General features: G+C 53.6%; 1 protein-coding gene across 1 annotated transcript in view; it reads left to right on the forward strand.

The window, feature by feature from the left end:
• The window catches only part of Arhgef17 (Rho guanine nucleotide exchange factor 17), a 63,085-nt gene extending 50,216 nt beyond the window's left edge, over nt 1–12,869 (forward strand). The window contains 12 exon segments of the mRNA XM_028877542.2: nt 674–792; nt 1,091–1,304; nt 1,815–1,888; nt 2,414–2,610; nt 2,788–3,089; nt 3,459–3,708; nt 3,955–4,041; nt 4,372–4,439; nt 4,842–4,990; nt 5,770–5,944; nt 6,025–6,294; nt 8,932–12,869. Of these exon segments, the coding sequence (XP_028733375.1) occupies nt 674–792; nt 1,091–1,304; nt 1,815–1,888; nt 2,414–2,610; nt 2,788–3,089; nt 3,459–3,708; nt 3,955–4,041; nt 4,372–4,439; nt 4,842–4,990; nt 5,770–5,944; nt 6,025–6,294; nt 8,932–9,128 (2,102 nt within the window). The 3' untranslated portion in view covers nt 9,129–12,869.
• Nucleotides 12,870–13,191: the final 322 nt, after the last annotated feature.

Here is a 13,191-nt window from a genome sequence, read left to right on the forward strand (position 1 = left end):
ATGGTCTTCTTAGCATTCTGTGACCTGTGAGAGCTGCTCGTGTATACGGTAAACAGGCGCAGAGAGGATAGCATGAGCTGTCCTTTAGGAGAAAGGACAACTTCCTGTCCTTGATTTCAAGACTGAACTGCCCAGCCTAGCAGTGAAGACACAGCCCCTTAGGATCGATCTGCTAGTCTCTAGGGTACATGCATCCGGGCCCTGAGGTGGACATTCTGAGCTGGCCTATGGTCAGCTGTGGGAGAAGACCGGGGAGTCAGGACACCAGCTCCTTGTGACCTCCTTTCCCAGGAGGCAGGTTTCTCCGTGGGCGACGGGACTGCCAGGGCTCTGTCTGTTTGGCCAGTCCCCACGAGGCTGCACCATTGCTGCGTCCAGTGTCTCCTGGCGCTCACATAACCTGCTGAGGCATCTGTGCTCTTGTAGCAAGTTCTCCAGGAGTCAGGCATCCTGTGCCTGTGCTCCTAAACCAAGCCCAGTGCCCTCCTCCCAGGCCTGGGACTTTTCTGGAAGCTGCCTACTACCCTTGTTGCTGAGAGCTTGGGTCTGGGAACTCGCCATTTACTAGACCCATCCATCTCATGTCCAGCTGCAGGCTGTGCAGTGAGGGACGTGTGTCTGTCAAAGTCTGACCTTGTCTTACATGTCCATGGCTTTCCTCTGTCCCTGCCAGGGGCGTCTCAAGCCACCAACCGGGAAAATATCCAGAAGGCCATCAGCCGCCTGGATGAGGACCTGGCCACCCTGAGCCAAATGAGCAAGCTCTCCGAGGGCCTTGGCTTCCCCCATCAGGTCTGTGCCCCGAGCTAAGGCAGGGTTGGGCTGGGACTTCCCCTGACCTTGTCTGGGGGAGAGACAGTCTCGGCATTTGCCTGAGAGAGCGGTTGGCCCTGTCACTTATCTGAAGGGGGAAATTATAGACTTGCTTCTGCTTAAGGGAAGTGACAGGTCCCAGGTCTGAGGGAGGAGACATCTAACCGGGAGAAAGGCCAGCCCTGTCTGTGGTGGGCGGAAGCAGCCTTCCTCGTCCCCAAACGCAGGTTCTCATGCGGTGAGACCTTGGCCTGAGGCCTGGGCTCTTTTCCCACAGAGTCTGGACGATGCGCTGAGGGACCTCTCTGCCGCCGTGCACCGGGACCTGTCGGAAAAGCAGGCACTGTGCTACTCACTTTCTTTCCCACCCACCAAGCTGGAGCTGTGTGCCACCCGGCCCGAGGGCACCGACTCCTTCATCTTTGAGTTCCCCCACCCCGATGCCCGCCTGGGCTTTGAGCAGGCCTTCGATGAGGCCAAGAGGAAGCTGGGTGAGCCAGGGTTTGTGCTGGTGTCCCCCCTCAGAGCCTCTGGGCAGTCCTGACTTTAGAAGCGAGAACTCCCTGAACTACAGTCTCCCGTCTTCCAGCAGCTGGTTAGGACAGGAGGACTGAGACCTCTGCCGTGAAACAGCGGGCTGGCCGTTAGCTCTGGCTCCCAGCTCCTCCCTGGCTGGGAAGGGGCTCCCAGACAGAGGTGTTTTAGGACAGGGACCCCAGCATAGGCCTGGCCAGCCAAGACCTTCCTCTTTCTCAGTGTGGTTGAGTCCTGGAGAGTTATTGATTAGTTTTATAGCTTAGAGACCCAGGGCTATTCCCTCATTGTACAGAAGGGGAAACTGAGGCCAGGAGCAGACAGGGTGTAACCCATAACCTCTCCTTGTAGCAGGCCCTCCCTAGGGAGACTCACAGACAGGAGGAAATGGAGTGGGTGGGAGCGAGGCAGGGTAAGGTGGGTGCTAAGTAGGGTGTGTCTCCTCTGCCTTGTCTCTTCTACTACAGCGTCCAGTAAAAGCTGTCTAGACCCTGAGTTCCTGAAGGCCATCCCCATCATGAAAACTCGCAGTGGCATGCAGGTGTGTGTGTGCGTGTGTGTGTGCGTGTGCGTGTGCGTGTGCGTGTGTGTGTGTGTACACATGCACACATGTGCATGTGGGTCATGTGGTCTATTCAAAGCTATGTGTGTATGAATTTTTGTTTTGTGTACCACATCTCATATGTGTTTGAAACATGGTGATTGCCCCCTGTGTCTGAGTATGTGAATTTGCACACTGTGTGTGTATCATTTGTGTATGGGCGTGTGCGTTTTGAACACACACTGTAGATTTGAGGTCTACCTCGTGCCCTTGTATGAGTTTTCATACCTAACCAATAGTACCAGCACCACATATTAGTAGATGCATACATCCATGGTCCTATTCAGGGTGCCTGTACGTGTACATACAGGTTCGGGTGCTATTTGTATCACGAGCATAGTGCATTTGGTCTAGAGAGATGTGTGTAAGCCTGCCACCCCTCTGTTCTGCTGGGGTCTGTGGTAGAGCCAGATACTGGCACAATTCTAACACTCCCCTCTCCCTGTCCATTGGGGTTCCCCACAGTTTTCCTGTGCTGCCCCCACCCTCAGCAGCTGCCCAGAGCCAGCACCAGAGGTGTGGGTGTGCAACAGTGATGGCTACGTGGGCCAGGTGTGCCTGCTGAGCTTGAGAGCGGAACCAGACGTGGAGGCCTGCATTGCCGTTTGCTCTGCCCGCATTCTCTGTATCGGAGCGGTGCCAGGTCTGCAGCGTCGCCCGCGGTAAGGCCCTGGTGAGCCTAGGAGACCAGCTTCTGTCCCAGTAAACGCTGAGGTTGACCTGGGGGCTGGTGGGCGGGGCTGGCGGTGGGCGGGGCTGGCGGTGGGCGGGGTCGGGTTAGGATGCTATCTCGGGCGCCTCCTAGCGGCAGCTCCTGTTCCTTTCCCCTTTGTCTCTAGAGAGCAGCCAGAGCCCTTGAGGAGTCCCCCAGAGACCACCCTGGAGCCCGCTGGGCCCGAACTAGATGTCGAGGCCACAGCTGACGAGGAAGCAGCAACACTGGCCGAGCCAGGGCCTCAGCCTTGCCTGCACATTTCCATCTCAGGATCTGGTCTGGAGATGGACCCAGGCCCTGCCAAGGGTGACCCCCAGGCCGAACTGGTACCCTTTGACAGTGACTCCGATGACGAATCCTCACCCAGCCCCTCCGGGACACTGCAGAGCCAAGCCAGCCAGTCGACCATCTCCTCCAGCTTTGGCAGTGAGTGCGGGCAGGCGGGAACTGAGGGGGCAGTGAGGCAGGAGACACAATGGAGGCAAGGGCTGGAGTCAGCTCACGAGGAGGCTGAAATAGTGAGGACTCAGAAGTCAGTGAGTCAGACAGGTGGGGTCCGGGAGACCTTGGAGTACGCTCTTCAAGGAGCTGGGCACTGGGTAGGGTGGCTAGTCCCTCCGTACAGATGTGGCTGGCCTTGAAATGGCCAGACGAGGACTAAGAAGAGCAGGCCTTAGCACATACAGGGACCAAGGGCAGGAAGGATGTGGCCAGGGGGAACATGGTGAGGCCTGGGGAGATGTTAGATTTCTGCCTGGTGGAGGAGAACAGAGATGGAGATCTTTGTCTCTTCAGATGAGGAGACCCCAAGCTCCAAGGAGGCGACTGCAGAGACAACCAGCTCCGAGGAAGAGCAGGAGCCCGGCTTCCTGTCTCTCTCGGGCTCCTTCGGACCAGGCGGTCCCTGCGGCAGCAGCCCAATGGATGGACGGGCTCTTCGCCGTTCCAGCCGTGGCTCCTTCACAAGGGGCAGCCTTGAGGACCTCTTGAGTGTGGACCCTGAAGCCTACCAGAGTTCCGTGTGGCTGGGCACCGAGGATGGCTGGTAAGGGCAGGAGGAGGCCTGGGACTCCGCTCTGGAACTCATGTGGTGGCCTGAAGCAGAAGTGAGGGTGGGGGGTTGGAGCCCGTCTTGGGAGTCCCCACCAGCTGGGCATACCAGAGGGCCTGAGACTCAGGAGAAGCTGGTCGGTGGTCAGTGGCTGAGGTAGGAGAGGCGGAGAAGTGAAGGGCTGACTCTTGGGGCTGGTAGATTCGACCACTGGTCACAGATGCTCCCCCTAATCCACAGTGTCCACGTCTACCAGTCCTCTGACAGCATCCGCGATCGCAGGAACAGCATGAAGCTCCAGCACGCAGCCTCCGTGACCTGCATCCTGTAAGGCTCCGGGTTACCCTTCCCCCCCAGGGGCTTCCTGGCCAGCATATAGGCCACCTCTGTTCATCTGCCCCTGCTCTGCTGGCCCCTCTTTTCTGGGGAAGATGCAGAACAGAGGCCTGGACTGAGGCCAGCTGTGCGTCTCCCACACTGTTAACTTGGGTGTGTCACTGCTGCTTCTCAGCCCCCCCCCACACACACACACACTTTGAGAGTAAAGGATCAAAGGAGGTGAACCATTGGGACCAGAGCCATTGTACCTGTGAGTCCCTTGGCTCTGGGATGCACACTTCAGCCTCTGGGACTGCATCATTACTTCCTTTCCCTCAGGTACCTGAATAACCAGGTGTTTGTGTCCTTGGCCAATGGAGACCTTGTAGTCTACCAAAGGGAAGCAGGTATGTGCCCCCACACCCTCCCACCCTTGTCCCTTTGGTAGGAACTGAGCTCTCTTCTGGACAAATGGGAACTTCTGGGCCACAGGCCCAGACATCTATGAGGCTTTGGGCAACTCCTGGGGTCCCCATATCTTCTCTTATAAATGAGAGCATTCACCAGGCGGTGGTGGCTCACACCTTTAATCCTGGCACTTGAGAGGCAGAGGCAGGTGGATTTCTGAGTTTGAGGCCAGCCTGGTCTACAGAGTGAGTTCTAAGATAGCCAGGGCTATACAGAGAAACTCTGTCTCTAAAGCCAAAAATAAAATAAATGGGAGCATTCAGGTTTCTTCTCAGGGAAGGCTGGGACAAATTTGGGACTGCACTGAATTTTATGTTTTCTTTAACCCATTCTTTCTCTAGGGCGTTTCTGGGACCCCCAGAACTTCAAATCCATGACTCTGGGTGCTCCAGGGAGCCCCATCACCAAGATGGTGTCTGTGGGTGGACGGCTATGGTGTGGCTGCCAGAACCGGGTTCTTGTCCTGAGCCCTGACACACTACAGCTGGAGGTATCAGGAGTCGGGAACAGAACTGGTGATTTGGGATGAACTGGGGTCCAGGAGAGGGAGCTAAAACCAGAGGACCAGTGCATCCAGCTGAGGGGTTCAGACCTTTCCCTGAACCCTCTCCCTTACCCAGCCAATCTCTACCCTTCTCTGGTCCTCATCTCCACTCTAGCTGATGAGGAAGACAGCAAATTCCCATTTACATTCCTCATTCATGCTCCTCTTGGATCCTGTAAGTGCAATATTGGGATCCTTGGGGGACAGCAGGGTCCTTCCTGATGTCACCATCCGTTAATATAAACTTTTGGCCTTTAGTCCTGTTTAATTTACACACAAACCATAGGTTCCCAGCCTAGGCAGTCCCTAGGGGCCACAGATTTCCTTGGGTTTCGTTGACTGAGTTGAAGGTTGGAGTCAGGCCCTGGCTCTGTGACTAGTATGTGACCACGGGCCTTCTTAGGGTGTGACTTTTTCCTCCTAGGCTAACACTTCCCCATCTGTCCAGGGAGGGACCAATGCCTGGTCTTAAACCCACACAAGCTTTAGTCACTCAAGTTTCATAGGGAAAGGGCACCCCTTTTTACTTCTGGAGGATTAAGTGGGCAAGCTTTGAAATTGACCATCCAGACCCAGGACCAAGACTGCCTCGGCTGTCAATCCGGGCAGGTACCTAGAGAGGTTTGTGGGGAGCTGTGTGTGGGATGGGCAATGGTGGGGTTCAGGCAGAAGGGCCTGGGGCAGCTCTGCCAACTGCCGCCTGACCTCTGCCCTCCTTCCCGTAGCACACATTCTACGTGGGGCAGGATTCCAGCCGAAGCGTGGCTTGCATGGTCGATTCCAGCCTGGGTGTGTGGGTGACCTTGAAAGGCAGTGCCCACGTTTGTCTCTACCACCCAGACACCTTTGAGCAGCTGGCGGAGGTGGATGTCACCCCTCCTGTGCACAGGATGCTGGCAGGTACTGACCTCCCGTCCCCGTCCTGGGGGAGGCCAAGAAAGGGTCAGCCTCCAGGCCCAACAATGCTGTTCCTCCCCCAGGCTCTGACGCCATCATCCGGCAGCACAAGGCAGCCTGCCTGAGGATCACGGCACTGCTGGTGTGTGAGGAGCTGCTGTGGGTGGGCACCAGCGCTGGGGTTGTGCTGACGATGCCCACCTCCCCGAGTACCGTCAGCTGCCCACGCGCGCCTCTCAGCCCCGCTGGCCTAGGCCAGGGGCACACCGGCCACGTCCGCTTCTTGGCAGCAGTCCAGCTGCCCGATGGCTTCAACCTTCTCTGTCCAACCCCGCCACCTCCCCCAGATACAGGTGGGTCGCCCATGCCGCTCCCATCCCTGGCTCTGCCAGGGCAGGCTCTAAGAGGATGGGAAAGCTAGGAGTGAAGCCTGTTAGAAGAAACAGACTTCAGAGACCCCAAATGAAACCGGGTGTGTGTTCCTGTGTGTGCATGTGCGTGAAGTATCCAGGGAGGTGTCATGGGAGACAGAAGTGAGCTATAAACTAACAGGGGACGAATACGTTCATGGGAAATATAGACTGTTGTATGTGTTTCTTAAATATATCGGGAAGTGGGGCTGGGGAGATGGCTCAGTGGTTAAGAGCACTGACTGTTCTTCCAGAGGACCTTGGTTCAATTCCCAATACCCACATGGCACCTCACATCTGTCTGTAACTCCAGTTTCAGGGGATCCAGCACCTATGGCAGAACACCGATGTACATATAATAGAGATAAATAAATTTAATATATTTATATATATTCCAGGAAGTAAAGCAGAGCTGGAAATGAGGTATAAATGACTCGGAAGTGATGTCCAGAACAGGAAATAAAAATAGCACAGAAAAGAGGCTGTAGAGTGGTGTGCAGGGCAGGAAGTATGATTAGAAAGTGAAACAGCAGGAAAATGAGGTACTTCACAGAGGTCATGATGAGCAAAATCTCGCTTTGGAGGAACAAGAATACGTGTTCCAAAGAGGAAGTGACAGGGAATCAGGAGGCTGAGTCAGGAGCTGTGTGGATAAGAAAAGACGAGCCACATTAACTGGAAAGGGCATCAGGTGCAATTCTGCATCCCACGGCAGCAGCAGCACATGCTCTGAGCACTGCGTGCTTGGATGATTGCATCACTGTGTCACATCATAGATCTCTCACAGAACCCCAGATAGTATAAGCCCACACAGCTATGCGATGCCGTGTGTAAATATAGCTGGTACAGCTTGTTGCTCCTAGAGCCGTGATGGATGAAATCAAGGGCAGAGCTGTAGTAAACACCGGGTGGACAGGGCTGCGTCTGTGCCCACTGGTCTGCTGTTTACAGTAAACTCTTCCTTAAGGTAACTAGTAGGCGTGTCCTCCGGAAGAGCTAAAACTCTTAGCATATTCCTATTATAGGAAAAGGCTTTGCATGCCTGTGGCTCTGGGATCAGTCCCTTAAACATAAACAAAAACAGAAAAACAGAGACACTAGAAAGAAAATAAAAGAAATCAGTACCATATGCACTACACTCCTAACATGTCTGCACATGAGTGAACATGCTACATTTTTACACAGCTGGCTGGCTCCACAGTAGGTCTGTTTATACCAGCATCTCCCCAGACACATGAGTGGTGTGACGTGTTGCCCATAAGATGGCTACAACTTCCCTAGGGGATGAGGATTTTCAGTTTCATCAACCAAAATTTCATTGTGCAGCACGTGACTGTAGTTACAATCAAGAGGACCTTATATGTGCAGAAATCAATAAAGATGGTAAGTGGCTAGGAAATTAATGTCATTTCTGAGAGAAAACACGGGTCGGAAGTGGGTGGCTGGAGACATGATGCCATTCATAAAGTGCGTGCATGGCAAGCGTGAGGACTCGAGTTCAAATCCCCAGCACCCAAGTAAAAGCCGAGTGCAGTGACATGGGTCTGTAATTCCAGTTCTGGGGAGGCAGAGGCAGGATCCAGGGGCTCGCTGGCACTCAGCCTAGCCTAATGGATGAGCTCCAGGTTTAGTGAAAGACCCTGACCTATAAAAGGAGAGGGGGACCTAGAGAGAAGACTTGGCAGTTAAGAGCAATTTTTGCTCTTATGAGGACCGAAGTTTAGTTCCCAGCACTCAAATCAGGCTGTTCACAGCCACCTGTAACTCCAGCTCCAGGGACTCCAGTGCCCTCTTCTGGCCTAGCCAGGCGCGCGTGCACACATACACACACACACACACACACACACACACACACACACACACACACACACATGCACACACAAGTAAAAATAAAATAAGTCTCTAGAAATTCCTTTAAGCTGGGTGGTGATGGCACACGCCTTTAATTCCAGCACTTAGGAGGCAGAGACAGGTGGATCTCTGAGTTCGAGTCCAGTCTGGTCTACAAAGTGAGTTCTGTGACAGCCAGAGCTGTTAGACAGAGAAACCCTGTCTCTGGAAGAAAAAGAAAGAAAGAAAAAAAAAAAAGAAAAAAAAAAGAAAAAAAAAAAAAAAAAAAAAAAAAAGAAAGAAAGAGAGAAAGAAAAGAAAAGAAAGAAAGTCCTTTAAAGAGCAAGGTAGAGTAGAAAGCTGAGGGCTGTGTCCCAAAGCTTTAGTCCCCGCACTCGGAAGCAGAGGCAGATAGAACTCTGCAAGCTCTAGGCTAGCCTGGTCTACAGAGTGAGTGCCAGGCACCTTTGGCCTCCACACACATGCATGTACCCTGCATGCACACGTACCCACATGAATATGTATGTGCACCCCCGTACACAGAGAAAAGGCATAAACGCACACGTGCGCGCACACACCGGAGATAAGAAGGGTGACTGCCAGGAGAGTAGACTTTTCTTCCAACGTGGAGATTCTTGGTTAACCGGAAGTGTGTGCCTCACTGTCTTCTGGGGTGTAGAGTTCAAGCAATGATAGGACATGAAGCTACAAGTCGCCTCGGGCTGACTGGTCCTCCTCCTTGTTCCTCAGGCCCTGAGAAGCTGCCATCCCTGGATCACCGGGACTCCCCTCGGCACCGAGGTCCCACCTCAGCCAGGCCTAAGATGCTGGTTATCAGTGGTGGTGATGGCTATGAGGACTTCCGGCTCAGCAGTGGGGGTGGTAGCAGTAGCGAGACCGTGGGCCGTGACGACAGCACAAACCACCTCCTCCTGTGGAGGGTGTGAGCCTGCCCGCTGTGGCCCAGGACCCGCCTGTGCACCTGCCCTCAGCCTGCCAGCCTGTTCCCAGGCCACACGCAGACCGTGAGCAGTGTCCAAGCAGGGGCATACCGTGTGGACTCTGTCTCACCTTCGTGGAAGCATTCCTGGTAGAAACACTGCCAGCTAGGCCGAGGCCTCTCCTACCCGCTGACCACCCTGGTGCTGCCACTTGGGACCAGGGTGGAGATGTGGAGGCAGCCCAGGACCTCTGTCCCTGAAGCTTCTACCAAAGACGCAGCTGGGCCTGGACCCCACACGGCTGGGGAGGCCATGTGCAATATGTGGAGGGATTTCCGGGGCAGCGGAAAAGCTAAGGGACAGCATCCTTGCCTATGTACAGTATTTATGTTACTTTGTAGATGAATACTTTTCCAAAGCACTTATTTATGCAGTGGCCTGGGGCAGGACATGATGTGAGGAAAATACAGGCTGATAAAAGCCTATTCCTGTGTGAGAGGCCGCCCTGGAACCCTAGCCAAGCTTTCCTGGAAGGACCAATGCCCATCCATTACACACACACACACACACACACACACACACACACTCACATTCACTCTGCATGTTCAGGGCACTAAGACACTGTCCCTCAAGGTAAACTCCAACCATCCTAACCCAGAAGCAGAGTTTGCTCACGTGCCCTCAGACATTCAGACAAGATGACCAGGGGGCAGTGACTCTCACTGGGCAGCTTCCCAGCTTCAGCATTTCCAAGGTGTTGGTGGTGCCTGAGGTTCCTTAATTTGGGAACATTGGTGGGTCTGGGACAGGGCTTTCTCAGGTAAGAGAAAAGGGCCTTCCTTCCCTCCTCACAGCTGGCCCTGGCCCCAGCTCCTGCCTCCCCATGTCTTATGCTCTGGCACGATGGTCACCTTGGGGTGGACCTATGAGTCCCCTTTCTCTGGCCACTGAATCTAGGCCCTCTCTAAACACCCCATCCTGCCAGGGGCAGTCCTTTTAGGAGGAACCACCCCCACCAAGTTGAGGGACTAGACATAGCCGTTTTAACTGGGAACGCTTCCGCTCGGGGCAGTCTCTCCCTCACCTCCAGGCTGCAGGGAGCCGCCATGACCCTCAGGCCCTCGCTTCAGCTACAACTCCAAAGGTCTGGTTTCAGATAGGGTTTGTTTGCTCCGTTTGATTTTGTTTTTCTTTGGGGTGGGTGGGTCATTGCGGTCTTAGATTATATTTCTCTTGCTACCAAACAGTCATGTATTAACTCTCCTCGGATGATGAAATTTAAAGAGTCAATAAATAGAACACCAAATGATGGCTCCCCCTTGGCCTTGGGCTGTAATGGCCTACTGCCAGCCACCTCAGGGCTCTGTCTCCCCCAAGGATGAGGGCTTCCTCACTGACTCACTTAGACTGAAGGGAGCAGATGAAGAAGAATGCTGGGATGATAGGGTCGCCGCTGGCTTCCTGTGTTTCCATGAGCAGGTCACTGCACCTCTCTGGGCTCCAGGTTCCTCAAAAGAACAAAGGAATTTGGAATGTTAGAACTACCTACAAATCATACACATATCAGTAGTGTGCCAATCAAGAGCTTCCAAGTCAGTCTAAGTCTTGGAAATCTGAAGCAGCCATGCTACATATAGGCAAGGATCCAGGGCAATAGAGTCCTATCTCAGGCTCCTACGGAACAGAACCAGAACCCAAGTCTGTCTGATTCTGGTCCAAAGAGGTGTGCCATTAAACTAGGCTGCAAGGAATGCAAATGCCCAGCAACACAGGGTCGCTCTGTAGGGACAAAGAGCCCCTCATACCATGGTATCCCCAGGAGACTTGAGTTGGCCCCCACAACAAAGGAAAGGTCATGACTCACCTCTGCTTAGTTCAGTCCTAATGACTGCCTTTAAAAAACTGGCTTCTGGGACTGGGACAATAATAGTTTAGTGGTTAAGAGCGATGACTGTTCTTCCAGAGGACCCAGGTTCAATCCCCAGCACCTGCATGGCCACTCACAACCATCTGTAACTCCAGTCCCTAGGGACCAGATGCCCTCTTCCGGTCTCCAGGGTCACTGCCTGGCCACAGACCTACATGCAGGTAAAACATCCCTACACACAAAATAACAAATTTCCAATAAAAAATTAGTTTCTGGTCTGAAAGGGTAGTTCAGTTGACAGACTGTATGCTTGGCCTGTGGGAGGCTGAAGCAAGATGATCTTGAATTCAAAACCAGCTTGGACCGGGTATTGATGGCACATGCCTATCATCCCAGCACTAGGGAATCAGTGGCAAATGGATCTCTGTAAGCTGAAAGCCAGCCTGGTCTACCTAGCAAGTTCTAGGCAAGCCAGTACGAAATGGTGAGACCCCTCCCTGTCTCAAAACAACCAACAACTTGGTCTTCGGGGCAAAACCTCCCCGCTCCATCCCAAAATGGGACAAGAAAAGGGGGTAAGTGTAGGTGTGTACTTTACAATTCACACACATCCTTCAGGGGCTGCTGGGTCTCCCACACCACAGGATGTGTCCAGGACATCTTGTCTTGTTAGCACCGTTTTCAGTGAGGAGAGGGTTCTGTTCGTGTGGCATTCAAGATGAAATGGATGGATGCAGAAGTTGGGACTGAACAGATTCTGTTTGGAATCTTGACAGCCACTCACCAGCCATGTGACCAGACCAAATTCCTTCTTTCTCAGTAAAAGGGTCTGATGACCTCTTCTCCCCTACAGGATGCTTGGCTGGTACATAGAGTCCTTGGAATGCAAGGGGGTTCACTAGGCCTAAAATCAAAAGCATGCCCTCTACTAGAGACCTGCACCGGCAACCACAGGGCCCGGTGATCTAGACCTTGATGGCCCACCTCAGGCCCCTGCCTCCCTGCCACTAGTCCAGTTACTGCGTCTCTCTCGGTGGCTGTCACCCTCCATGCTTGAACTGTTTCTGCCACCCCAGGATTTCTGCCCTGACAGAGGCCCAGAGCAGACTTCCCTTTCAGTGCCAGACGCACAGGGCTGTGTCTGCACCATTATCCCAATGTAAACAGAATGGGGCTGGCACGTTGCACTGCCATTTAGAAGACCACTTTCCAGAGCATGGGCTGGCCTGTGGACGGGTGCCTTTGGGGCCCGGCACTCAGACTGTGCCAGTTAGCTGTGAATGGGGAGGTCCTGAGGGAGCAGGCCTTAGGCTCACCTCAGGGGAGGCTCCTGGAAGAATCACCTCCCCTAAAACATGGTTTACAACCTGGGCTGTCCACTATGGCTCTCTGGGGGCACAGGCCCACCGAAGGCCACTTAAATGAAAACCTTAGGTAGGACCCGGGTATCCGTATTTTTATAGGAAACCGCTGACGTCTAACATCTGTATGAGGAAGTACACAGACTAGTGTACGGCTCAGCAGGTGGATGTAAAGGCCAAGAGGCATCCGTCACCCACAGCCCCTTACACTCCTGGCCACCCAGGCTTGAGACGCCATGGGGTGTGGTTTTCCCAGACAAGAGAACAGCCTTAAAGTGCATGATTATGGGTGAGAGGAAGTAGGAGCAGGGTTTGAGTGAAGCAAGGAGGGGTGTGAGAGCCTGGTGTGAGAGTCCCCCGTCTAAGCAGGGAGAGAGAGAAAGGTGGATGGACGCTCTGAGGGCAGGGCCTAGTCCCGGCTTCATTCCCAAGCCTACTGTGGCACCCGCCACACAATAAGTGCTCGATAAGTGTTGAACTCGTGGTTAATGAAATAAATGTTGGCGAATCCAGATGAGACACAGCTGTATGCCTTTTTGCTTTTTGAGATGGGGTCTGTAGCTGAGGGTGACCTTGAACTTCTGATCCTCCTGCTACTACCTCCTGGCTGCTGGGGTTTGAAGTGTGTGCCGCCAATGCTGGGAATCAACCCAGGGTGTTGCGTTGCACATGCTAGGCAAGCATTCTCCCTCTGGGCTACGGCCCTGAGCTGTAGTCTTGCCTACAGGACAGCAGTAAACTCAGTTTCCTTTTGTTGCTTGCTGTGATCCTAGAAGGTTGTTGCCACCGTTGACTGTTCTGATGAGGAAACTCAATGTCTTCCTCAAGGTCACTCACCTAT

The sequence above is a fragment of the Peromyscus leucopus genome, chromosome 1 (genome assembly GCF_004664715.2).
Source record: "Peromyscus leucopus breed LL Stock chromosome 1, UCI_PerLeu_2.1, whole genome shotgun sequence".
Classification (NCBI taxonomy): Eukaryota; Metazoa; Chordata; class Mammalia; order Rodentia; family Cricetidae; genus Peromyscus; species Peromyscus leucopus.